General features: G+C 39.0%; 2 protein-coding genes and 1 non-coding gene across 6 annotated transcripts in view; 1 reads left to right on the forward strand and 2 right to left on the reverse strand.

Moving 5' to 3' along the window:
• Positions 1-21,856, reverse strand: part of LOC128578524 (plastin-3) — a 108,351-nt gene extending 86,495 nt beyond the window's left edge. Inside the window, exon 1 of one of the 4 annotated variants that reach the window (XM_053581201.1) lies at positions 21,723-21,856. The gene's annotated coding sequence lies outside the window, so the exon portion shown is untranslated. Of the gene's footprint in view, positions 1-20,601; positions 20,621-21,060; positions 21,225-21,722 lie in introns of those variants that run through there. The other 3 variants (XM_053581204.1, XM_053581205.1, XM_053581207.1) reach the window with 3 other exon arrangements.
• On the forward strand, positions 12,480-22,070 carry LOC128576982 (uncharacterized). The gene is made up of 3 exons (XM_053579064.1): positions 12,480-12,607; positions 20,793-21,004; positions 21,616-22,070. Exons 1-3 carry the CDS (start codon positions 12,480-12,482, stop codon positions 22,068-22,070), a joined length of 795 nt encoding a protein of 264 aa, XP_053435039.1.
• A 1,759-nt stretch (positions 22,071-23,829) lies between these two features.
• Positions 23,830-23,934, reverse strand: LOC128578702 (U6 spliceosomal RNA). The gene has a single exon (XR_008377842.1). It is a non-coding gene; the product is annotated as a U6 spliceosomal RNA (small nuclear RNA).
• Positions 23,935-24,422: the final 488 nt, after the last annotated feature.

Genomic DNA, 24,422 nt, shown 5'->3' on the forward strand with positions numbered 1-24,422 from the left:
GCGCCAGCCCCATATGCTGGAGGTTGCAGGTTCAAACCCAGCCCCTGTGAAAAACTGCAAAACAAACAAACAAACAAAAAAAAAACTTCTGATTTAGGCTCAGCCCCCATAGCTCAGTGAATAGGGCACCAGCCACATACACTGAGGCTGGCGGGTTCAAGCCTGACCCTGGCCTGATAAACAACAATGACAACTGCAACCAAAAAATAGCCAGGCTTTGTGGCAGGAGCCTGTAGTCCCAGCTACTTGGGAGACTGAGGCAAGAGAATTGCTTCAGCCCAAGAGTTGGAGGTTGCTGTCAGCTATGATGCTACAGCACTCTACCGAGGGTAACATAGTGAAATTCTGTCTCAAAAAAAAAAAAATTCTAATTTACTTCATGAATAACAAACACATCCCAAACAATGTATATTAGTAGCATATTATTTTGCTATTTGGGGAGATAAATTTGTTTGAGACGACAGAAGAGGAAAACCATACTACTTTCCATAAGCCAGAACAATAAGCTTAGGAATCTTGTTAACAGTCTCATAAATCTACTGGGTAGACACCCAAGTTATATGTGTAGAGAAACTGCCCAATTAACGTTCCTTCAGTGTTTTGAAAATCATTAAAGTATTTCTTTAGAAAATAAGAAACTTAGACTCTAGAAGGAACTAAATTGTTTTCCTTAATACAATTACCATTTTTTAATATTACACATGAAATCTTAAAAGTCTAATTAATGAAATTCTCAAAATCCTAAAACAGAGTTTTGTAGTTATAGACAAGCTTTTTCTAAAAGTTTGCATGGGAAGAAACAAGCTTTAGATTAGCTAAAACGCACTGCAAAGTAAGGTAAGGTGGGGCACAGTGGCTCATGCCTGTAATCCTAGCCCTCTGGGAGGCTGAGGCAGGTGGATTGCTTGAGCTCAGGAGTATGAGACCAGCCTCTATTAAAGTCTCTGAGTAAAGTCTCTATTAAAAATAGAAAAACTAGCCAGGGTCTACAGCAGATGCCTATAGTCCCAGCTACTCAGGAGGTTGAGACAACAGGATCTCTTGAGCCCAAGAGTTGAGGTTGCTGTGAGCTATGATGTCACAGTACTCTACCCAGGATGACAGAGTGAGACTGTGTCTCAAAGACAAAGTCAATGGACAAAACTAAAAAGAACACTAAAGCCAGGGCACAGTGACTCATGACTATAATACTAGCACTCTGCAAAGCCAGAGTGGTGGGAGGATCGTTTGAAGATCACTTCAAGACCAGTCTGAGCAAGAGCAAGATCCATCTTTAATAAAAATAGAAAAAAAAATTGCCATAGTGGTGTGCACCTGTAGTCCTGCAGTCCCAGCTATTTAGGAGGCTAAGGCAGGATGATCACTTGAACCCCGGTGTTTGAGGTGACTGTGATCTAGCCCAGGGGACACGGTGAGAGCCTGTCTCAAAAAAAGAAAAAAACCTCAAGGTAAACCTCACACCTTGCAGTAAAATTAAGTAAAGTAAAAATAGATCACAAACCTAAATGTAAAACATAATACCATAAAACTTCAGGAAGAAATTCTTCAGTAACCGAATTTGGTGAAGAGTTCTTACACATCAAAGATGTTTATGAATTTTTTTACATAAAAAATTCATAAAAACAAATATTGATAAATATAAATAAATACTTTTGTTCTGTGAAAACTCTTTGGTGAAGAGTTCTTACACATGAAAGATCTGTAAGGATTTTTTTTACACAAAAAAATTCATAAAAACAAATTTTGATAAATATAAATAAATACTTTTGCTCTGTGAAAAACCCTGTTCAGAGGATAAAAAGATAATCTACAGACTAGGAGAAAATATTTGTATACTATGTATCTGACAAAGGATTAGAATCTACAATATATAAAGTCTCTCAAAACTCAACAACAAAAAAACCAATCCTATAAAAAAAAAATGGGCAAAAGACATGAACAGACATTTCACTGAAGAGGAAATACAGATGGGAATTAAGCACAAGAAAAAGATGTTCAACATCGTTTGCCATTAGAGAAATGAACAAGTGAAGAGGAAATACAGATGGGAATTAAGCACAAGAAAAATATGTTCAGCATCGTTTGCCATTAGAGAAATGAACGAGAAGACTTCAGCTCTCACTACACACCTATCAGAATAGCTAAAATAAAAAGGTGACACCACCAAATGGTACAAGAATGTGGAAAACCTGGATCACTCATACATTGCTGGTGAAAGCACAAATTGGTACAGTCACTCTGGGAAAATACTTTGGTGATGTCTTATAAAACTAAACATGTAACTCCCATACAGTCACACAGCCCAGCAATTGCACTCTTTAATCCCAGAGAAATGGAAACTTACGTTCACATAAACACCTGTACACAAATGTTTACAGCAGGTTTATATGTAACAGCTAAAAAACTGGAAATGGCTCAGATGTCCTTCTGAGGAAGAATGAATGGTTAAATAAGAACAGTGGTATATTCACACCACGGATTATTTAGTAATAAATAGGAACACGGTATTGATATCCACAACTTGTATTAATAAGAGGAATTTCAGAGAATTATACTCAGTGAAAAAAGCCAATCCCCGAAGTCTACAAACTATATGACTCCATTTATATAATTTTTTTTAAAGTTAAGCCATTATTTTATTTATTTATTTGTTTGTTTGTATTTATTTATTTATTTTTTTTTTTGCAGTTTTTGGCCAGACCAGGTTTGAACCCACCACCTCCGGTATATGAGGCCAGCACCCTACTCCTTGTGCTACAGGCGTTGCCCAATACATATTTTTTTTTTAAATGACAAAGTTATAGAAACAGAGAACAGATTAGTGGTTTCCAGGGGGTCAGTAATCTCAGTGGGAAAAGGCAGGAATTGTGTGTGGTTATCAAAGAGCAACAAAACAGGGCTGTGCCTGTGGCTCAAAGGGGTAGGGCGCCGGCCCCACATACCAGAGGTGGTGGGTTCAAACCCAGCCCTGGCCAAAAACTGCAAAAAAAAAAAAAAAAAAAAAAGGCAACAAAAGGATGGAGATGTGGTGACCGAACCATTTTGCATCGATGTCAACATCTTGGTTTTGATATTGTACTATGATTTTACAAGAAGTTACCATTAACGAAAATTGGGTAAAGAGTACATGAGAGCTCTCTGTGCCATTTCTTAATACTATGTATGAATCTACAATTATCTCAAAATAAAAAGTTTAATTATAAAATCGAATTCAGGATTAAACACAGAATATGGTATAATTAAATGGATAGGGTAGGCCAGGCACGATGGCTCATGCCTGTAATCCTAGTAGATCTATTGCGCTCAGGAGTTTGAAACCAGGCTGAGCAAGAGTAGAGACCCTCTCTTTACTAAAAATGAAAAACTGAGGCAAGCGGATCACTTCAGCCCAAGAGTTTGAGGTTGCTGTGAGTTACAACACCATGGCACTCTACTGAGGACAAAAAAGTGAGATTCTGTCTCAAAAAAGAAATGGATAAGAAAAAGGAAAGAAAATTTACTTGCATTAATTCCACATTATATTTTATGCATTGTCACTAATTTTTCCAAAATATTACTGACATAGCTACTAACATGATCTTCTCAGCACATATAGTCAATTCATGATTTCACTATAGTGTTTAATCTTTAAACAAAAGGTGTTTTGTTCTGTTCAATACTAAAATTAATAAGAGCTGACACAGATGAATTTTAGGACTAAAACCCACCAATCCACGATGATTTATTCAGGTATCTGTTATTATGCCATAATTTTTACTTTATCAAGTGACACTTCTCCTCCGCTAGTCATGGGGTAACTCCTTAATCCCTTTTATGTCTTGCCTGAAATATTTACCTCAGTGACACTTCTGTGACCACATGATTTAAAATGGTAATGCCCTTCTTCTCACTACCTATATTGTTTAATCTTACTTTAATTTTCTCCATAACACATAATCATCTAATACACTAAATAATTTTTTTCCTATTTACTCCCTAGTAGGACATAAGTTTCAAAAGGGTGGAAATTTTTGTTTGTTTCATTCACAGTTATAATTTCCAGTGCCTAAAATAGTACCTGACATATGTAAGGTGCTCAGTACGTACTTAAGTAAATGAAGAAATGAATGAAAAAAGAAAGCAAATGAAAATTTTTTCTCAGTGAGGGGTAATATAGAGGGGAAAGACTGACTCTCTGAAAATGATAAAATACAGTTTAGAAGAAATCAGGAGTGATAAACCCTATAATATATTCAATATATTTGAATTAAAGTTTTTGAATCTTTTCACTATAGGAAACTCTTTACAATCAGTAATTACAGCTGCAGTTTTGTTGGCATACAAGTACTTTGGATTGAACATAATGACCTAGAAAAAATAGTTTACCACTGTAATGCTATTGCTAATGCATTTCCATTAGCTACAGAAAAGCTGGTCAGACTTAAAAGCTTTAGCTATAAGTAATGTGAGTTTCAGAGAGTTCATGGCAGCTTTAATGACATGACATCTGAAATTTTGTTAATATCTAAAAGAAAATGCCAGTTGTATAAACTGATTTAGGGAAGAATAGGCCATTAAACAAAGTTGCCCTGCATGTGGTGTTTAAATGTACAGCAAGGAAAGTGATGTATTATGTTCACTACTAAATCCACCACCAATGTCCTCGACCAGTCTAAACTGGGGCAAGCCAAAATCAGATCTCAACTCCTTTGTCTGTAAAATTAGTTGCTGGATTAGACTCTGAGCTCTTCAAAGGATGGCATGTTGTTTTATTTATCTTAGTGTGCCAAGCACATTGTTAATGATTAACAAAAGCTTGTTAAATGAATTAAGTAATTATACAGGAAGTTAGAAATGGGACTTTTCTGAACTCAAGCTCTCCTTTCTCAAGAAAGCCTATCCTTTCCTAAAGGACCTGCAAGGTACTAACTGCCCATAAGAGGAAGAAGACTGGATCCAGAAATTTCTCTGTGGGTTCACCCCAGAAGATAATGGCAGACTAAGGTTCTAGGGGTCATAAGCTATTCTGAGCTGAGGTCATGGAGGTAGATGTGTGGTCAAGGGTGCTTAAGAGAAAAACTCTCTGACACTGAAAATGATTCTTTTTTACCATCCTTTCATGATCCCTCGTTCTCATTTTCATCCGTAAAAAGCCAAAAGGTAAAGATTCCATCAAAGGTCATGCCACAATTCCTAAATGTAAAATACCAAACTCTTTTGAAAATGTCGTGTTACCTTATTTGCTTTTCATTATGTCCCATTATAGCTTTCAATTTTTGTTCTATGTGAATATATTTCATATTTGAAAGGTAAATATAAAAAATAAATGTGTTCAATAATGCTTTTAGTTGCTGCAGTGTGGTGGCTCATGCCTGTAATTCTAGCACTTTAGAAGGCTGAGGAAAGAGGACTGCTTTAGCCCAGGAGTTCCAGATGAGCCTGAGCAAGAGAGAGACCCCCATCTCTATAAAAGAGAAAAATTAGCTGGTGTGGTGTCATACACCTGTAGTTCCAGGTACTCGGGAAGCTGAGTCAAAAGGATCACTTGAGCCTAGGAGTTTGAGGTGGCAGTGAGCTATGATGACATCATTGCACTGCTGCAGCCTGGGTCACAGAGCAAAACTTTGTCTCAAACAAAAAGAAAAAATACTGTTTTAAGATGATTACAAATATTGTGTTTCAAAGCATTTATGATTTATTTCTATACTCCTTAATACTGCTTGGCTTTGTTCCTCACAGTAGTGTTCAAAACTGTGATTAAACAAAAATGGTTTTTATTTTTTGGGTTTTGTTTTTTTTTTGAGACAGAGCCTCACTTTGTCACCTTCGGTAGAGTGCCTTGGCATCCTAGTTCACAGCAACCTCCCTCTTGGGCTCAAGTGATTCCCTTGCCTCAGCCTCCTGAGTAGCTGAGACTATAGGCGTCTGCCACAACACCTGGCTATTTTTAGAGACAGGGTCTCGCTCTTGCTCAGGCTGGTATCGAACCTGTGAGCTCAGGCATTCCACCCGCCTCGGCCTCCTAGAGTGCTAGGATTACAGGCATGAGCCACTGCGCTTGGCCAAAACAAAAATGTATTTAATAGAATTTTGTAAACATCAAGTACACAAGTTTTAGGAAAAAAATATGCTATGTTATTTAAATATTACTAATGAAAAAGTTATTGAAAACAAGTTGATGATTAATAAGCCAATAAGCATCAAAAACAAGGAAAAATAATCAAACAGAAAAATCAGTATTGCTCAGAGTATATCAAAGCAAGGATTTACACTAATAGCAGAGTAGTAATAAATGAAATGTTATCTTGTTAGCACCAACTTTAGTATTCAGAATAGTCAAAATGTAGAAACAACCCAAATGTCCATCAGTGGACAAATGGATAAACCAAATATGGTATACAGCCACAGAGTGGAATATGGAATATTATGCAACTACAAAAAGGAATGAAGTACTAACACCTGCCACAATGTGTGTGAACCCTGAAAATGTTATGCAGTATGACAGAAGGTGCTCACAAAAGATCCTCTATTCCATTACTCCATTTATATGTAATGTCCAGAACAGAAAACTCTACGGAGACAGAAATAGATCAGTATTTGCTTAGGGGTGGGGAGCTAAGGAATGCAATAGCGAAAGAGTATGGAGCTTCTTTCTGAGGGGATGAAAATGTAACCGGTGCTATGAACAAATTTCCACGACTTCTATGTTTTTATAATCCTCTCCCTGTCATGATTTAGATTCTCAGACCAGTAGGACATGATGACTAGAAACCGGAAACTTTTAATTACTTGATCTTTCTGAGTTGTTTCCCAGAAATACTGGGATTTCTGCGAGACAAGGTGCTGAGATTCAAAGGCCCCTGAGTAGACTTTTTGACTCCAAGGTTCACTGTCCCCCACAACCTATCCCAGTGCACAAAGTCCCTCCCTAAAAAAGCCCATAATCTCTGTTAGTTGAGGAGATGAATTTGAGGTTGATTCCTCATTTGTATTAAAAAATTCCTTTTTAGGCTTGGTGCCTGTACTCAGTGAGTAGGGCATCGCCCACATACATACACAGAGGCTGGCAGGGTTTGAGCCCAGCCTGAGCCTGCTAAACAACAATAACAACTGCAACCAAAAAATAGCCAGGCATTGTGGCAGGCGCCTGTAGCCCCAGCTACTCAGGAGGCTGAGGCAAGAGAATCGCTTAAGCCCAAGAGTTGGAGGTTGCTGTGAGCTGCGATGCCACAGCACTCTATGAAGGGTGACATAGTGAGACTCTGCCCGCCCCCACAAAAATTCCTTTCTTCCTTGGGGATCCTCATTTGCTCTTTGTGTTGCAAGCAGTTGGATGTAGGCCAAGACCCCCTTGTGGTTTCTATAACAAAAATGTTTGAAAATTGTGGTAATGGTTGGACATATCTGTCAATATACTAAACTCTATTGAACTGGACACCTTAGATGGTATGGGGTGTGAATTATATCTCAATAAAGCTTCTAAAAATTAAAATATAAGTATGTCCTATTTTCCTCTTTGACTGTAAAGTTAAGCAGTTCTCACAACAAAAGCACTATTCCTGGGTGGGTTTGGTGGCTCAAGCCTATGATCCTAGCACTCTGGGAGGCAGAGGTGAATGGATCCCCTGAGCTCACGAGTTCGAGACCAGCCTGAGCAAGAGTGAGACCCTGTCTCTACTAAAAACAAAAATGAGCTGGGTGTTGTGGTGGGCACCTGTAGTCCCAGCTACTCAGGAAGCTGAGGCATGAGGATCATTTGAGCCAAGAGACTGAAGTTGCTGTGAGCCATGATGACTCCATGGCACTCTACCCAGGGCGACAGAGTGAGATTCTATCTCAAAAAAATAATAACAATAAATAAATAAATAAATAAAAATTAAAAAAAAAAGAAAAAGAAAGAAGGAAAGAAACCCTTCACTTAAAATAACTAACATTCATAACAGTCATTTAAAGGGCCAGGTGTGGCTCGGGGCCTGTAGCTTATTGGCTAGGGCACCCACCACATACACCGGGCCTGCCAAACAATGACAACTATAACAAAGAAATAGCTGGGCATTGTGGCAGTGCCCATACTCCAAGCTACTTGGGAGGCTGAGGCAAGAAAATCACTTAAGCCCAAGAGTTTGAGGTTGCTGTGAGCTGTGACCCCATGGCACTCTACCAAGGGCAACATAGTGAGACTCTATCTCAAAAATAAATAAATAAATAAATAAAGGGGCCAGGTGTGATGGCTCACACCTGCAATCCCAGCACTTAGGGAGGCTGAGGCAGGAGCATTTCTTGAGGGCAGGAGTTCAAGACCAGCCTGGGCAAAATAGTGAGACACCATCTCTACAGAAAACTTAAAAATTAGCCAGCCATGCTGGCACAGGCCTGTAGTCCCGCTACTTGGAAGGTTAAAGCAGGAAAATCACTTGAGCCTAGGAGTTGGAGGTGATCATGCCACTGCACTCCAGCCTGGGTGACAGAGTAAGAAGCTGTCTCTTAAAAAATTTAAAAAAACCCTGAAAGGAAAACTAAGGAACCCGTTTGCTTAGCCTTCTTATAGGCTTGAATCATAATGTATTTTATTCAACATAGTTCATAAGTTGCTAATTTATTGATTAGATTTTTTCAATTTAGTCTTTATCAGCCAGAATCATTTGCGATCATCCATTTTTCACTCTTTCAATTTCAAATATAAATATCAAGACCTGCTGTGCCCACATGAACTGTGAAAGAACTAGGAGAAGGGGCTTTTCCTCAGGGCTTATTTCCTTTCTCCCTAGAAGTGTAACTCTTTCCCTTGGTACATGGCAGGAATTTATTACTGCCCATCTACAATGGACATAGTACATTGCTTTGATCCTCTCCCACCAAATGATGCAATTGTCAGATTTGAAATCCCAGGTTTTCCTGTTCAATTCAATCTATGACAATCAGGAAGTTGAAGGCAGGAAATTAAGGTGTCAGTTATACCTGTAGTTATTTGCTATTATCCACGAGTCAGATAAAACTTAATGGAATATTGTATTACAGAAAGTTATGAGAGTCACATGTGTGAGTAATGGTGAATAGATGTTTTTTAGAGCTTCTGCATACATAGATATTTCCACAGCTGCGGAACCAACTACTGCAGAAGTACATGCTGTGCACAACATCTACAATTTAGTAAAGCTGGAAAGAATTTTATTTTTGTAAAAAACGAAATGGGGTGTGGCTCATTTTCTTGCCAAAGGGCTATTTTCTTCCAAGACACTGGTGTCTGCTGACCTTCATTTGTAGGCTGAGCAATGTTCTATTTAAGTAACATTAACTCATAGTGGGCTCTTTTTTTAGGATGCAATAATTATTGCAAAGAAATAACAATGTTTAAAGTTGATTTGTCCTTAGTTTAGATTTGATTATATTGGTTTATAAGTGAATGTCTTTGTTCACACAAAGTTATATTTAGAAAGTAGTATATGCTGAGAAAAAAGGGTTGTATTTAAATTCATTTGTACATGTAAGAATATTTTTAGTTTTCTTGAGAACCAATATTATTTTAGTGTCTTTTTTTCTCTTCTACCAGACTGCAGGAGTGTTTTATTCATCTTTGTAGCCCTAGCACCTAACAATCTTCAGTAAACTTTTTTTTTTTCTAGAGACAGGGTCTCATTATGGCACCCAGTTTGGAGTGTAGTGGCGTCATCAGAGCTCACTGCAACCTCAAACTCCTGAGCTGGAGTGATCCTCCTGCCTCAGCCTCCCCCCATGTGCCACCGTGCCTAGCTAATTTTTCTATTTTTTTGTAGAGACAGGGTATCGCTTTTGCTCAGGTTAGTCTCGAACTCCTGACCTCAAGGGATCCTCCAGCCTTGGCTGCTCAAGAGTGCTAAAACTATAGGAGTGAGCCTTCATTAAACTTTTTTTCCTTTTATTAAGTCATATACACATAGATCATGAATACATTTATGCATTTGTGGGATACAATGTGTTGATTTTTTATACAATTTGGAGTGCTTACATCCAACTAATCAACATAGCTTTCACCTCATTTACTGATGAAACTATTCCACAAATAGACTGTTGTTCTCCATGCTACCATCCTTGGTTAACTATTACTCTATCTGTAGTTTGTACTACATCTCAATATGTACTTAAGAACTTTGGGCATATTTTACAGTTGTCCTGAGTTTTACATTTATTTATCAATGGCCTATAGGCTTTCTTTTATGTAATCCATATATCTTTAAGGGTACTTGACATGTCAAACCTTCTCTTCATTTTTACACAAATCTCTGGTAAGGAAAGTTCTTGCTCTTCTGCTAGCACCTACAAATATATTCTAGTTTGCTTTCATCCTGAGGGCGTGGTGGCTCACGCCTGTAATCCTAGCACTCTGGAAGGTCAAGGCTCATGGATCACTTGAGCTCATAAGTTGGAGACCAGCCTGAGAAAGAGAAAAATCCCATCTCTAAATATAGCTGGGCCTTGTGGTGGGCATCTGTAGTCCCAGCTACTTGGGAGGCTGAGGCAAGAGAATTACTTGAGCCCAAGAGTTTGAGGTTGCTGTGAACTATAATGCTATGGCAAAAAAAAAAAAAAAAAGCAAGAACACTTTGATTTAGGATAAGATAACAAATGCATGAGTTGGCTTATATTTTTAATCATGTAAATCTCTCAAATATTACTTCTGTCTTATCTACACTTAATGATAATTTGACTCCACTTTTTTTTTTTTTTTTTTTTGGAGACAGAGCCTCAAGCTGTTGCCCTGGGTAGAGTGCCATGGCATTACAGATCACAGCAACCTCCAACTCCTGGGCTCAAGCGATTCTCCTGCCTCTGCCTCCCAAATACTGAGACTACAGGCACCCGCTGTAACGCCCGGCTATTTTTTGGTTGCAGCCATCATTGTTGTTTGGCGGGCTCGGGCTGGATTCAAACCCACCAGCTCAGGTGTATGTGGCTGGCACCTTAGCCACTTGAGCCACAGGCGCCAAGCCAACTCTACTTGTTTTTTAATCAACATAGCACTAAATATAAAATTTCAATTATTCATAACACTCACAAAAATGATTCAACTGTATCTTTAAACTGGAGACCCACAAACTGCTTAAAATATTTGTTGAATGTGTCAATATCCTTCAACATTTCCTGGTTTTTGCTTTTGAAAACTTCCACTAGGGGAAATAATGGAATCATAAATTTAAGATTAGTATGTTTTGGTTTCAAACCATTTTTAAAGGTCACGTGTCATCCTGGAAAGACACTGATTTAATTTCTAATTCTCTGCCTCTCCAGCATCTTAAGTTTTAACTAATCTATTTTCTCATTACTCTTATTTTTCTCCCAAAGGTAAACCTTCCAATATTCACATTCTTACTATTTCTACTACTGTACAAACACTGAAGAACTTGAAGATTTTTCTCACCTCTCCCCAAACTCAGGCATCAACATTATCTATTATGTTTCATATTAATTTAAACTATATTTGTTAGTGGCAATAAATTTATAATAATGTCAGTAATTTATTCAGTAGTGTCTCCAATTTTCCTTTGAAAGTGAGTTCTTTAGACTATAAGATGTCATATACTCACAAAAGGATAAATTAAACAAGTAACAAGGTTTCTGAGCTAACCAAGGAACCCTCTGCAACCTCGAATATTGCTAAAATCCTTCACATTCACATTGAAAAGCAATAGAGAGCAGTATTTTCCTAATGCCATTAAATAAAACAACTACTTTATTTCTCTTGAATGGTGATATTTAAGGAAAAGGGGTTCACCTTACAGGAAACTGAAGAGGTAAATACAAATAACTGATAAAAATCATCTAAGGCAATATTAACTGATCTGAAAAATGGGAATATTTATTGAGCACCTATTATATGCTAGCTGCATAAAAAGCAAATGGTATTACCTTCATTTTATAGATGGGGAAACTGAGGTTTAAAGGAGTTGAGAAATGCCACAGGGATATAAAATGGCAAAGCCAGCAGGTGCAGTGGCTCATGCCTATAACCCCAACACTTTGGGAGGCCAAAGTGGGAGGATAACTTGAGCACTGAGTTTGAGACCAGCCTGGGCAACATAGGGAGACTCCATCTCTATGAAAATAATTAGCTAGCAGCCAGGCATTGTGGCGGGTGCCTGTAGTCCTAGCTACTTGGGAGACTGAGGCAAGAGAATAACTAAAATAAGCCCAAGAGTTTGAGGTTGCTGTGAGCTGTGACACCACTGCATTCTACTCAGAGTGACATAGTGAGACTCTGTCTCAAAACAAAAAACAATTATAAAGAAAAAAATTAGCTAGGCAAGGTGGCACACATCTCTGTTCTCACCACCAAGTTCAAAGGAGGCTCAGGCAGAGGATTGCTTGACCCCAGGAGTTTAAGGCTGCCATGAGCAATGACTGTGCCACTGTACTCCTATCTCAAAAAAAAAAAAAAAAGGCAAAGCCATTGAGACCTTTATTTTATGCTAAAATCCATTCTGACTATGCAACATAGCATGTACAGGATCCTTAAGAAGGAAAACATGGTGGTGAGAATGTGTTTTTGGGTCAGACAGACCTTCCACATCACTTGTGGGTCATCACAGAAGGTGCCTAGATCAATAGGGTCTTTAGTGAGGCTGGTGAACCGGGGTAAGGAGAAAAACACCAGGTAAGGGTCTGTGAAGTGGCAAGGGTTAAGTTTTAGGAAGGAAAAGCAGTGTATGACGAGGCATTCAAGTATACAAAATATTTGTGAAGACAAGTGTTTGTATTATTATTTAAGCAATATGAATGAAATATAAAACTTTGAGATTAACTATAGTTTATTAAGTGATAAAGTAATTTTAAGAGGCCAATAACCTGAAATAAAAGTGCCTATCAACAGTCATTTCACTAATTCCAGGGTTAAAAATTTCTTTAGCATACTGAATGTTTATGAGCACAAATAAGCTATATATACTTGAACTGAGTTTTATAGCTACCTGAAAATAAAGGCTACTCATTAAAAAAAAAAAAAAAGTGTCTCCCTTCCTCCATTAACAGTTTCATTTCAAAAAACAGAACTTCCTATGATTGTATACTCCACAGGATCCTACTTCATCCATCCTGCCTTCCACCTGTAAACTAGATCAGAGGAAACAAAAATATTTCTAAGGCATATACTTTAGCTAAAACAGTTCCGGTTTAAAGTTACATATGATACAATACACTATATAAAGAATGGCCTCTTTTTTTAAGTGTCATTGTTTGAAATCAAGGCTATCTTTTTGTTTAAACCTCTTTATCTGTTTGTTTTGTTTAAATGTCAGAGACTGTAAAAGGAATTAATATTTTAAAATAGTGTTAGTAATTTCCAGTTAATAATCACAGAGTTGTGATTGATGCTTGAGCAAGAATATTCACTAAACTAAAGCATTATCTATATGATCTGTAAACAGCTTAAATGTCCAACAACATGGAATTAGTGAAAACAATTATGAAATATCCATTAAATATGCAATGTTTTACAGTAATTTTTAACATTTCCAAAAATAAATACGTGCGAACATGTTCGTAATGTAATAAGTGGAAAGAATGGATACAAACTATATATACAATAGGAATCCAATTTTTAAAATTGTCTCTCCTTGGGCCAGGCATGGTGGCTCACACCTATAATCCCAGCACTAAGGAGGCTGAGACGGGTGAATTGCCTGAGCTCACTGGTTCGAGACCAGCTTGAGCCAGAGTGAGACCTCATCTCTAAAAATAGCCAGGGGGCTGAGACAAGAGGATCGCTTGAGCTCAAGAGTTTGAGGTTGCTGTGAGCTGCAACGCCACCACACTCTACTGAGGGTGACCAAGTGAGACTCTGTTTCAAAAGGAAAAAATGTCTCTCCTCATATATATGAAATAAACAATTAAAATACGAGCAGGTGGTACAAATTATGAGTAATTTTTACTTTCTTCTTTATTAACCCTTTTATGTCTTCCTCTAATGTTTACTACGATCTTGAATTTTTCTAATTCAAAGCAGTGATTACAAACATCTTAAATATGCACTACTTAAGACACTTTCCCAGTAGATTAACTAATTTAAACATACTGAACATTACACCAATAGGATGCAGTGGTATATGCATTCATATCATTTTTACCTCTGAGCAAGCACCTCATAGCCTATAGTGGTACTTCTCCCTGACTTGAAACACAAACCCCCAAATATTAAAAAGAACAGTAAGAAACGGCAAAAATGGGAAAATACAAACAAGTTAAGAAATATACGGCAAAAGCTTAAAATTACACTCATTTATGAAAGACAATGTATATTATTCAGTGTCAGTAGCAAACATCAATCTGACTGCCACACTATGTAATTAGAGCTTTAATGTAGAACACAACAATATGAGTATTCAAACTTATTATATGGCCCTAGTAAATCTTATTTTATAGAAAGTAAAAACTTTATATATATATATATATATATATATATATATTACATAAAACTTTGTGTAACATCCATATATACTTATAGGTATATTCTGTATATTTGTGTGTGTGTTTGTGTATGTGTGTGTTTATCACAGCTGAAGGCAATGACAGTTGTATTTCCAATGAATGAGTTACAAGATTATAAAAAATGTTTTGCTACTCAATCTTTTGAACCAGAGATAGTAGAAATAAGAGACTGGACTTTACAAATGAAAATAATTTCTAGTGGCAAAAAGAAACGACTCTTCAGAACTAGTCATACCACCTTATTTTCAAAAGCCATTAAACATTAAACTCAGGGCTTTCTGATTATTCCTTTTTAATTAATCACTTGATAAATTAATCACCTGATAAAGGATATATGACACCTGATAAAGGACATATGAATAAATATTATCGATATAACTTTAACAAAATAAAAAAGCATAACTCAAAGACAGACAGTTATAGAACCATCATAGCAACTAGCAAGATGAGAATATTGAAAATATTGAAAATTCCCAGTTAATAATTTTCAGGGTGGGGATTGAAAACAACCTCACAATTTATCTTGTCCAACATATTTATTTTTCTTTAATTTTTTTTTATTTTGACAGTAACATTTCCGTTTTTCTTTCTTTTTTTTTTTTTAACACAATTTCACTTTTTCACCCTCAGTACAGTGCAGTGGTATCGCAGCTCACAGCAACCTCAACCTTCCAGGCTCAAGCTATCTTCTTGCCTCAGTCCTCTGAGTAGCTGGGACTACAGGCATGTGCCACCATGCCAGCCCTATGCTTATTTTTCAAATATAGATCTGGATTAACTTCTCACATTTTCTGTGTTATTAATGGCATAGCACTTAAAATATACAGATTATCTTTTCTTTCCATTATGCACTTTTCCACACTTGCATATTGTCTTCCTTTAGACTGCAAATTATGAGGACAAACACTTGATTTTTTTGTGAGCTGTTTTACACAAAATCTCCCATTACAGGTAATCACAAAACTAAGAATGAACTATCATAAACAGATTCTTAACTATTACCAGGAAAGACCAAAATGCTGCTCTGTAGATAGCTAGAGGTGGGGGGAGCTCCACCAAATTAATGGCACTAAACAGGCTACTTTACACATTATTTGTGGGAATATAGGAAAGTTTTACATGTAGGGTTTTTTTTTTTTCTCTTGTTATCAACCATTTCTCTTATTTTTCATTGTACGATGTCTGGCTTTATTTTCCCTTGGCTTGTAGTCACTGGATGGCTACAGAACATTTATAGACAAGTAAAACTGTGGCCGGACTTAAGTGGTAAGAACTCTGCCATTTCTGTAAACTCTCATTAAAGCCTTAGTGTTTCTCTGAGATACTACTACAGTACTTTGAATTTATAATAGCACCTGTCTACTGAAGAGCCAAGGCTTCATATAGCTTTTCACCATGCCTGTGAAATACGTAGATTGGAAACAGATGGCTTAAAAATAAAGTGAAATCCAGATATGACTACAGAGAACTTCAGTGATTTACTTATGATGGTCTATCTGTCTGGACCATCTGAGGACTCAAAGACCCTGGATTCCATGCTCAATGTTTTTCCAATAAACACTATCTTCTTATCATAAAACAACTTTCTAAACTTCAAAGAAAACTTAAACTCCCTCATATTATAAAGTCAGTAGTTTTAATGTACCAAAAATCTTTGTTAAGGAATTATATAAATGGTACCCCTGTATTTTAATTTAATTAATTCTTTTATTCATCTATTTTTAGATATAGGGTCTTGCTCTGTAGCCCAGGGTGAAGTTCAGTGGCATCATTACATCTCACTGTAGCCTAGAACTCCTGAGCTCAAGAAATCTTCCTGCTTTAGCTTCCTAAATAGATGGGCCTATAGGCAAGTGCCATCATGCCTACTTATCTTTTTATTTTTTGGTATGGCACCCAGTTTGGTCTAGAACTACTGACCTCATGATTCTCCTACCTAGGCCTCCTAAAGTGTTAATATTTCAAAATAATTAAGAGTAATTTATAGGCTCAGTGCCTATTGCTCAGTGGTTAGAGCACCAGCCACATACATGGGGGATGGCGGGTTCGAACCCAGACTGGGCCTGCTAAATAACAAGGACAACTGCAATAAAAAAAAGCCAGCCGTTGTGGAGGGCATCTGTAGTTCCAGCTACTGGGAGGCTGAGGCAAGAGAATCGCTTAAGCCCAAGAGTTTGAGGTTGCTGTGAGCCGTGACGCCACAGCACTCTACCGAGGGCAACATAGTAAGACTCTGTCTCAAAAAAAAATAAAAAAGTAAATTATAAATGTCTTACCACAAAAAATAAGTGAGGTGATGGTAATGTTAATCAGTTTGATTTAAGCATTCCACATTACATATCAAATCATCACGTTATATACCATAAATGTATACAATTATGATTTTAATTTAAAAAAAAGATTACAGATGTGAGCCACAGTGTCAAGCCAAATATATTAAGGAGCTAACATTAGATATGGAATAGCCACGGATGATCATCTTCCTAAATAGTCACCATTTGCCAACAAGGTGTTTAGCTTGGTTAAATAGAGTTGCACCAAAATTTGGAAAATCACCTGATAAATATAACTGAAATACATACACCAAATTATAAGTATTTGAAAAGAAAATCAAAAACCTTGAGCCATATGAGATAGAGCACATTCATGGTGGTATGGACAACTTGGACTTTACCTTACAAACGCAAACAACATAACCTAATCATATATATCCTTATATTAATTTGAAATAAAAAATATATAAAATAAAAACCTTGTGCCAACCCCTCATTTTACAAAAAAGAAAATGAATGGTGCTTGGCACATATAGGTACTCAATGTTAGTTATGAAAATAATAATTTTAAGTGACTTTCTCAAAGTCAAACTATGAGAGAGAGGCAGAGCATTGTCCAGAATATAGTTCCTCTGCGGCCAACTTCAACATCTGTCCCCCTTACTATCTTCATTTTCATGTATCAGTGATGTTCCTTCATTCCTAAAATACTTTACACTCAGTAGTATTTGTCTTTCAAGTGCTAAGAATAAGGCAACATTCAAAATTAAATTTATTAAGAGTTTTTGAAACTGTCTTACCTCCATACCTAAAATAAATTGACCCAAGTATGAGCCTACCTCCACCTAAGACTTATATTTCATGATCAGACTATTTCCATAACTTTAACCAAAGCTCTCTCACAACTAAAAACAGGTAGCAGTGACCACTCATATGTAAAAGAGCATCCAACATTATGATGTATCCAAAAAGCTTTTGAAAACTCCAACACATTGAATATACATTATATATCACTCTCCAGAATAATAGAAACTCAAAACATGATCCAGCTGTTATTCTAACGTGAGTTATGTTATTTTCAAAGATCAAATTTTCCCCTGTACATCACTCTGCATGAAAAGAAAAATTACCATATGAGCAAATACAACATGATTCTTAAAAACAGATATCCGTGTTACCATGTACTGATAAATATTCATTTACAAATTTTATTTTATACGAGTTACAATTGAATCTGTACCAAATAGCAAAAACAAGAAACTGTCTGGCATATACATTGCACCTAGATTATACCAAATTCATCTATTTATTATATGTGCTAAGAATATTGTCAATAAATTTCCTGGAAAGCCAAGTAGAAATAATCCCTAAGGTTTGGCACCCATAGCTCAGCGAGTAGGATGCCAGCCACATACACTGAGGCTGGCAGGTTCGAACCCGCCCAGGCCTGCTAAACAACAATGACAATTTGAACCAAAAAATAGCCCAGTGTTGCAGCAGGCACCTGTAGGCCCAACTACTTGGGGGGCTGAGGCAAGAGAATCTCTTAAGCCCAAGAGTTTGAGGTTGCTGTGAGCAGTTTTGGATGCCATTGCCTTAGAGGCGACATAGTGAGACTCTGTATCAAAAAAAAAGAAAAAGAAAAAGAAAAGAAAGGAAGAAACAATGCCTAAAACAGAATATGGAATTATGGAATAATGGCAAGTGGACTTTCTTCCTTTTCCCTGTCAGTTTCACCAAAAAGATCAATTTAGTGTTCAAGCGCCATGGCCAAGCTATCCTTTTCTTTTCAGTAATTCATTGTGTTTCCCTAAGAAGAAAATCTCTTTGGGTTTCTGATAGTGCTCTGGATGCTGACATTTTGCCAGTAATGAATAGTCAAAGTCTAACATGTACCTGTAACCATTTGTAGAAGACACTTAACTCACCCAAAATAGTACCCACTAGTTATAATCAATCCTTCTAACCAAACTGTCATTTTTAGCAGCTGAATTTAAATCTTGGCATCAGACTCGAGACTTTAGACTTCAATGCTGATTGTATTAAGCAAAGGCAAAGCATAATTTTTCTAGCTCTCTATCCCCAAGTAAAGAGATGGGTTGCTGGATGACTGGATCTAACAGTAGAAATTGAGAATTAGACTCATAACCCCCTAATTTTAATAAAAATGTATGTTTACTAGATCATAACAATAAAATGAAGTCTTACAATATTGAGGATGGTTTTAAACGAGTGGGCATCCCAAGACAATGAAATACTGTGAACTAGAGCCTGTTTTGACATGATTTTATAATACTTAAAAAAGAACTTACCTTCTTACTACTTTAACCTGGTTGGATGGTAGTAAACCCCCCTTTTTGAGGTGAAACATTTATTAATTCAATGTAAGATTCTATTATCACCTTACTTCCACTAGGGGGGTCTATCTACCAGTGTAGCTAACTCTAGTAACTCAGGTGCAGCTTAAATCCATTTCCAGCTAATTTGTGCCACAAGCCAAGATAGAGGTCAGAGCTACATGCTTTAAGTTCTAGTTTTCAGGCTTAGAAAAGGATGCACAGCAAGAAAACGGTTGCTTAAGTTATTCATAGGTTGCTGCAGTAACGATAGGGTTTCGGCTAACGAATACAGGGACAAAAATCTTTTTTAAAACATTCCCCATTTCATTTATAGCTTCAGCCCTAGTTGTTTCCAAGGCTGAACATTATCATCCAATCCATTTTTGCAAATAAGTAAAGCTAAACTTCTGACCTCAGAGATTTCTCTGCCCGTTTCTATACTCTGCAATGTATAATCTGAATAGCAAAATTGCCACGTTATCCCAGCAGCAACCATAACTTGGGGCACATGGGCGGGTATAAGTCAATATGGGAAAGTTGCATCAGTGTCCTCTCATTATTCTACAAAGCCATGGGCAGGCAAAAACCCAACAAACTCGATTTTTCAAATTTAGTGTTCACCTATTTTGTGCATGATTTTTGATCTAATAAATTTCGAACCACAACTAACTGATGGTGAATTTTAGCTGAGATTATCCACTACTTTTAAGTAGATGCATCATATACAGAATGATTCAATTAAAATATAGGCCAGATCAACCAATATAACAAAACCTTATTTTTTAAACACTACTTATGGCTTCAAATCTAGCATTTAGGGATGAAATGGGGTATGAGTAAAAGGATGACTTTCCTAGAAAATAATTAGTAAGACTTTTTAAAATTTATGAAAGCCATAACCAGATTGAAGGAGACCGGGGGAGATGTATGTCCCAGCACACATATATTTCAAGCTTTAATTTCAAAATCAGCTCCTGTTATTATTTTGGATAAAATACGAGCACCAAATTACCTTTCTGTCCCCCTCATCCAAATCCAAGTACAATTCCTTAAGTGGAAGCTAGCTCACACAACCCTCCTTACTCCCCCCAAGCTCCCTCTTTTTTGTGTGTGGAGGTAATTTTTGGAATATGGGCCTCAGCCATTACATTCCAATTTTAAAGTCAAACGATGTCATGTGACCATCACCCTGGGGGCATCAGAGACTCCGGCATGTGATGCTAATTGGCATGAGTGGGACTGAGGCCACTTAGTTGGAATTCACGGTAAACTTCACCTCCAGGATCAAGTTTAGGCTTCCAAATCCATTGTGACAGCCAGTAATGTGGAGTACATGCTTCCGCCTCAGTAGTTTTTAATTCCACCTAAGTTTTTTACCGACGGTGACGAGCCAGGCTCCAACCTACCTCCCCAGCCCTAGCAACAGACTGGGCACCCCCAGAATCCCGCCTGTGTGATGCTAAATAGCGAGGCTCTTCAGCCCGCTTAGTTTCAAGCTCAACCTTCTGTACAACGTTGTGCCCATCAGGTGAGAAGTAAGGAGAAGCGCATACCACAAGTTGTCAGATGCCATTAACCTCACTCAACTTCTGGACTGGGATCATCTAACTCCCCCGAGCCCGGGCGGTCAGAAACGCCAGCACGGCAGAGCAGCAGCGGCAGCAGTAACTTTGGTACTGGCCAAAAGCCAGGGCGGGGTTGGTCGGCGTCCCCGGGCCTCTCATTAGACCGCTTAAGTACTGAGGTTGGAGAAAAGTAAACACAGGCAAGTGCAGCTGTGCTGGGGGAAGTCGGGGGATATTACCCTCTCCCAACACTCCCTCGGCTCTGTCCGTCCAGGAGGCCGGAGAGGTTCCTGGTTGCGGCTGCCCGACCGCGCGCTCGGGGCTGCAGAGCCGAAGGAGCTAAGCAAGCTGCATACAGGAGCGCGGGGTCCGAGGAGAAGAGAACGGAAAGGTACTGCCCTACTGGCCTGGAGATGTTCTGCTACTGAAAGAAAAAAAAGTGCTTACTCATAGGGAGACGCCGTGCGATCGCGATGCTCTCGCTAAGGGCAAACGAGGGAAGCAGCTTGAGGAGGCAACCCGAGCCTGTTCCACTCCTGGGCCACGGCCACCCCACCCCCGAAGCCCAGGGTCGGCTTAAGCCCGTCGGGTCACCCGAGGCGGGCGTGTGGGGGCTGGAGGAGTAGCAGGCTGCTGGCTCCGGGATTTCCTGAGTCCGGGCGGGAGTGGGGCGGGGTGGGAGGGAGGTTGGCAGTAGCTGGAGGACAGAGGGAAGTTAGGCGCTCAATTTCCACTTCGGGGCCGAAGCCGCCTAAGAGGATCAGGGCAAGGGCTGGCGTCAAGGACTCCAGCCCAAGGTTTGCAACAAGTTAAGAGCAACTAGTGAGAAAGCACCGGTTAATAGAGTGAAGAGCAGAGAGCGTGTTTGCAGTGGGTGGGTGGTGGGGAACCCTCCGTCTCTCCCACCCATTTCTGTTTGGGAATGAGCGTCTGAGGGCTCCTACTGAAATTTCTCCGACCTCCCTCTGTGCCCTCCGCACCAGCTCCACCACCCCGTGCGAGACACGTTCCTGCTGAGATTCCCGAGATGCTGTACCCAGGACTCAACTCCTGCCCACGCCCAGGAAACCCGCTCCCCTGGTGCCGGTCTGAACCATCAAAGCACTTACGTAAAGTCGCAGAGTCCGGGAGCCGGCCCCACGACCTCCAACCAACGCGCTCAGACAACTTCTCCGCTCAGAATCTTTGCGGTTGTGGTTCTAAAGCCAGCGCTCCCTCGCCTCTTGCCAGCCCCCTCCGCCCCTCGGCCGCCGCCATTGGCTCGGGTGGTGCTAGCAGTCGGCCTGGGAACCAGGAAGGGGATTGGGCCACGAGTCTGTCACGTCAACTGGGTGGGGATCTGGGAGAACTGGCTTGGGGATGGGCACCCAAGAAAGATGGGGACTGTTACTCTGGGGCAGGGAGCGGAGACCGATTCCCCCCCCCCTTCTTTATCCTCCTCCTTCTTCCTGAGCTAAGAAGAGGTTTTCGAAGCCCAACATGGGAGTACATATTCCTAAAATCTTGAGGAATACATGAAAAATGGGAATGTCGGGCATGAGAATTTGAACGTCGCTTATTTAAGTTTGGGGGGAGGGGTCGGAATACAATCTTGAAGAGAATCTCAGCATGTGGGTGGGGGGGGCTTTCCTACTTCACTCTGTTTGGACTGGCCCAGGTGCCCAGTGACGCAGAGGGAAATCTTCCCTTTGCTTAAGAAGTCAAGTGGGGGGGGGGAATATAGGCAGGGCAGCGCCCTCAAACCTTTGGCCTCAAGCCAAGTAAATTGTTGACCAAAATCACCTCTCTGATGTTTGTTCTTGCGGAGAGGGCTAAGAGGTGGAGATGAGAGAGGGTGGTGGAAGCACCTTGGAAGTACTCTTTGTCTGAAAATGAGTGTCAATTCTTATTTCCTTTCACCAGAAAAAACCTCTTGCTTCTTAGAGCATCGTTTTTTCTCTGATCACAAAGATTGCCTCAATACCATAGCTGACCTCTTTAATTAATACACCCGGGGTTTCCCCTTCTTTCTTATCTGTATTCCAATCCTATAGCTTATCCTTGGTCCAAAATCAACTCCTAGGGCCAGAGTTTGAGGGATTCTCCAGGGTCATGTCAAGTAATTGGCTTGTGGGACAGCTGTAGAAGAAAAAGTCTAAACTCAGATGGTGCCTGTGGCTCAAAGGAGTAGGGCACCGGCCCCATATACTGGAGGTGGTGGGTTCAAACCCGGCCCTGCCAAAAAAAAAAAGAAAAAGTCTAAACTCTTTCTTGTTCCAGTCCTACTCCTTTTGTTCAGAGAACATGTACTTGGAATGTTCTGTCAAAAACTGAAATGGGTTCAATGAAGTTGCATTTTACATGTACCAGGAAAAGTGGTAAGAGAAGCTTTAAAATTTGAATGTTCTTGTAAAGGAACCCCCATTTCATCTGCTGTTATGAATTTCCTTAGAGAAATTAACCCATAATGAGTGCCAGAGCTTCTTAAATGGGAGAGAGTTGGGGAGTTCATACACTGCCTAAAGGCTAGACTAGCAGAGGACTTGGCACTGGGAAAAGGCCTCCTCCTTAAATATTAATTAATGATTAACCAGCTGGAAGAACTTATGAAAGGCACAGGAAGGTGAAAAAGAAATGAGAGAGCAATCGTGCTTTCAGAAACATTAAATTTCTGTATGGGAGATTTTCTTCTGGGTCAGGTTTGGGTCAGCGCAAAAATACTGATTGCAACATGTTGGTGATGGATAGAATATGCAGTGTACCGCCCCACACATCTACAGTAGGCTCCAAAATGAGATTTCTAACATTCAATAATTGGCTCAAGGTTAAATGTGACTTCTGGAATTCTCTGTGCAAAATTTATAGATACAGGAAGTGACCAGTTTTCTACCTTTACGGTATCTTTCAGTCACCACTGAAGAGTTTCCACCTGCTTTTTTGTTATTGTTAGAGAGACTGAGTCTCACTTAATCGCATCAGTAGAGTGCTGTGGTTTCACAGCTCACAGCAATCTCCAACTCCTGGGCTTACGTAATTCTCTTTCCTCAGCCGCCCAACTAGCTAGGACTACAGGAACCCTTCACAACGGCCTGCTATTTTTTGTTGCAGTTTGGCCGGGGCTGTGTTGGAACCCGCCACCCTTGGTATATGGAGCCAGCACCCTACCCAATAAGCCACAGGCCGCCCTCCACCTGCTTTTTTTTTTTTTTTTTGTGGGTCTTATATTGCCTTTATTTTCAAAATATGGAACGCTTCACGAATTTGCATGTCATCCTTGCGCAGGGGCCATGCTATTCTTCTCTATCGTTCCAATTTTAGTATATGTGCTGCCAAAGCGAGCACCCTCCACCTGCTTTTAAACTTAAATTACAATCTGAGCAATAGCATGAAGGGACTCTACAATCTAAAATTTCAGAATGGATTTATTTGTCTCAATTACTTCACTTGGTATTCGAGTTTAGTTTATTTTTCAAGTTTTAAGGTTTAAAAAAGTCAAAATATTAAGAATCTTATGCATATGCTACTTATGTTTTCCTGTTTCTTATTCAAGAAAGCTTGCATAGAAGCTTCACTTTCATAAAGGTCTTCCTTCACCACTAACACTGAGGATGTCAAAATTCAGTGAAGAAGCATCATTTTTTTTAATTTTTTTTCTTTTTTTTTTGAGACAGAATCTCAAGCTGTCCCCCTCAGTAAAGTGCCGTGGCACCATCATAGCTCACAGCTACCTCCAACCTTTGGGCTCAAGCGATCCTCTATTTTTAAACTTTATTTAATAATTTTTTTTTTTGAGAAAGCGTCTATACTCTGTTGCCTGCACTACAGTGCTG

The sequence above is a fragment of the Nycticebus coucang genome, chromosome X (assembly GCF_027406575.1).
Source record: "Nycticebus coucang isolate mNycCou1 chromosome X, mNycCou1.pri, whole genome shotgun sequence".
Classification (NCBI taxonomy): Eukaryota; Metazoa; Chordata; class Mammalia; order Primates; family Lorisidae; genus Nycticebus; species Nycticebus coucang.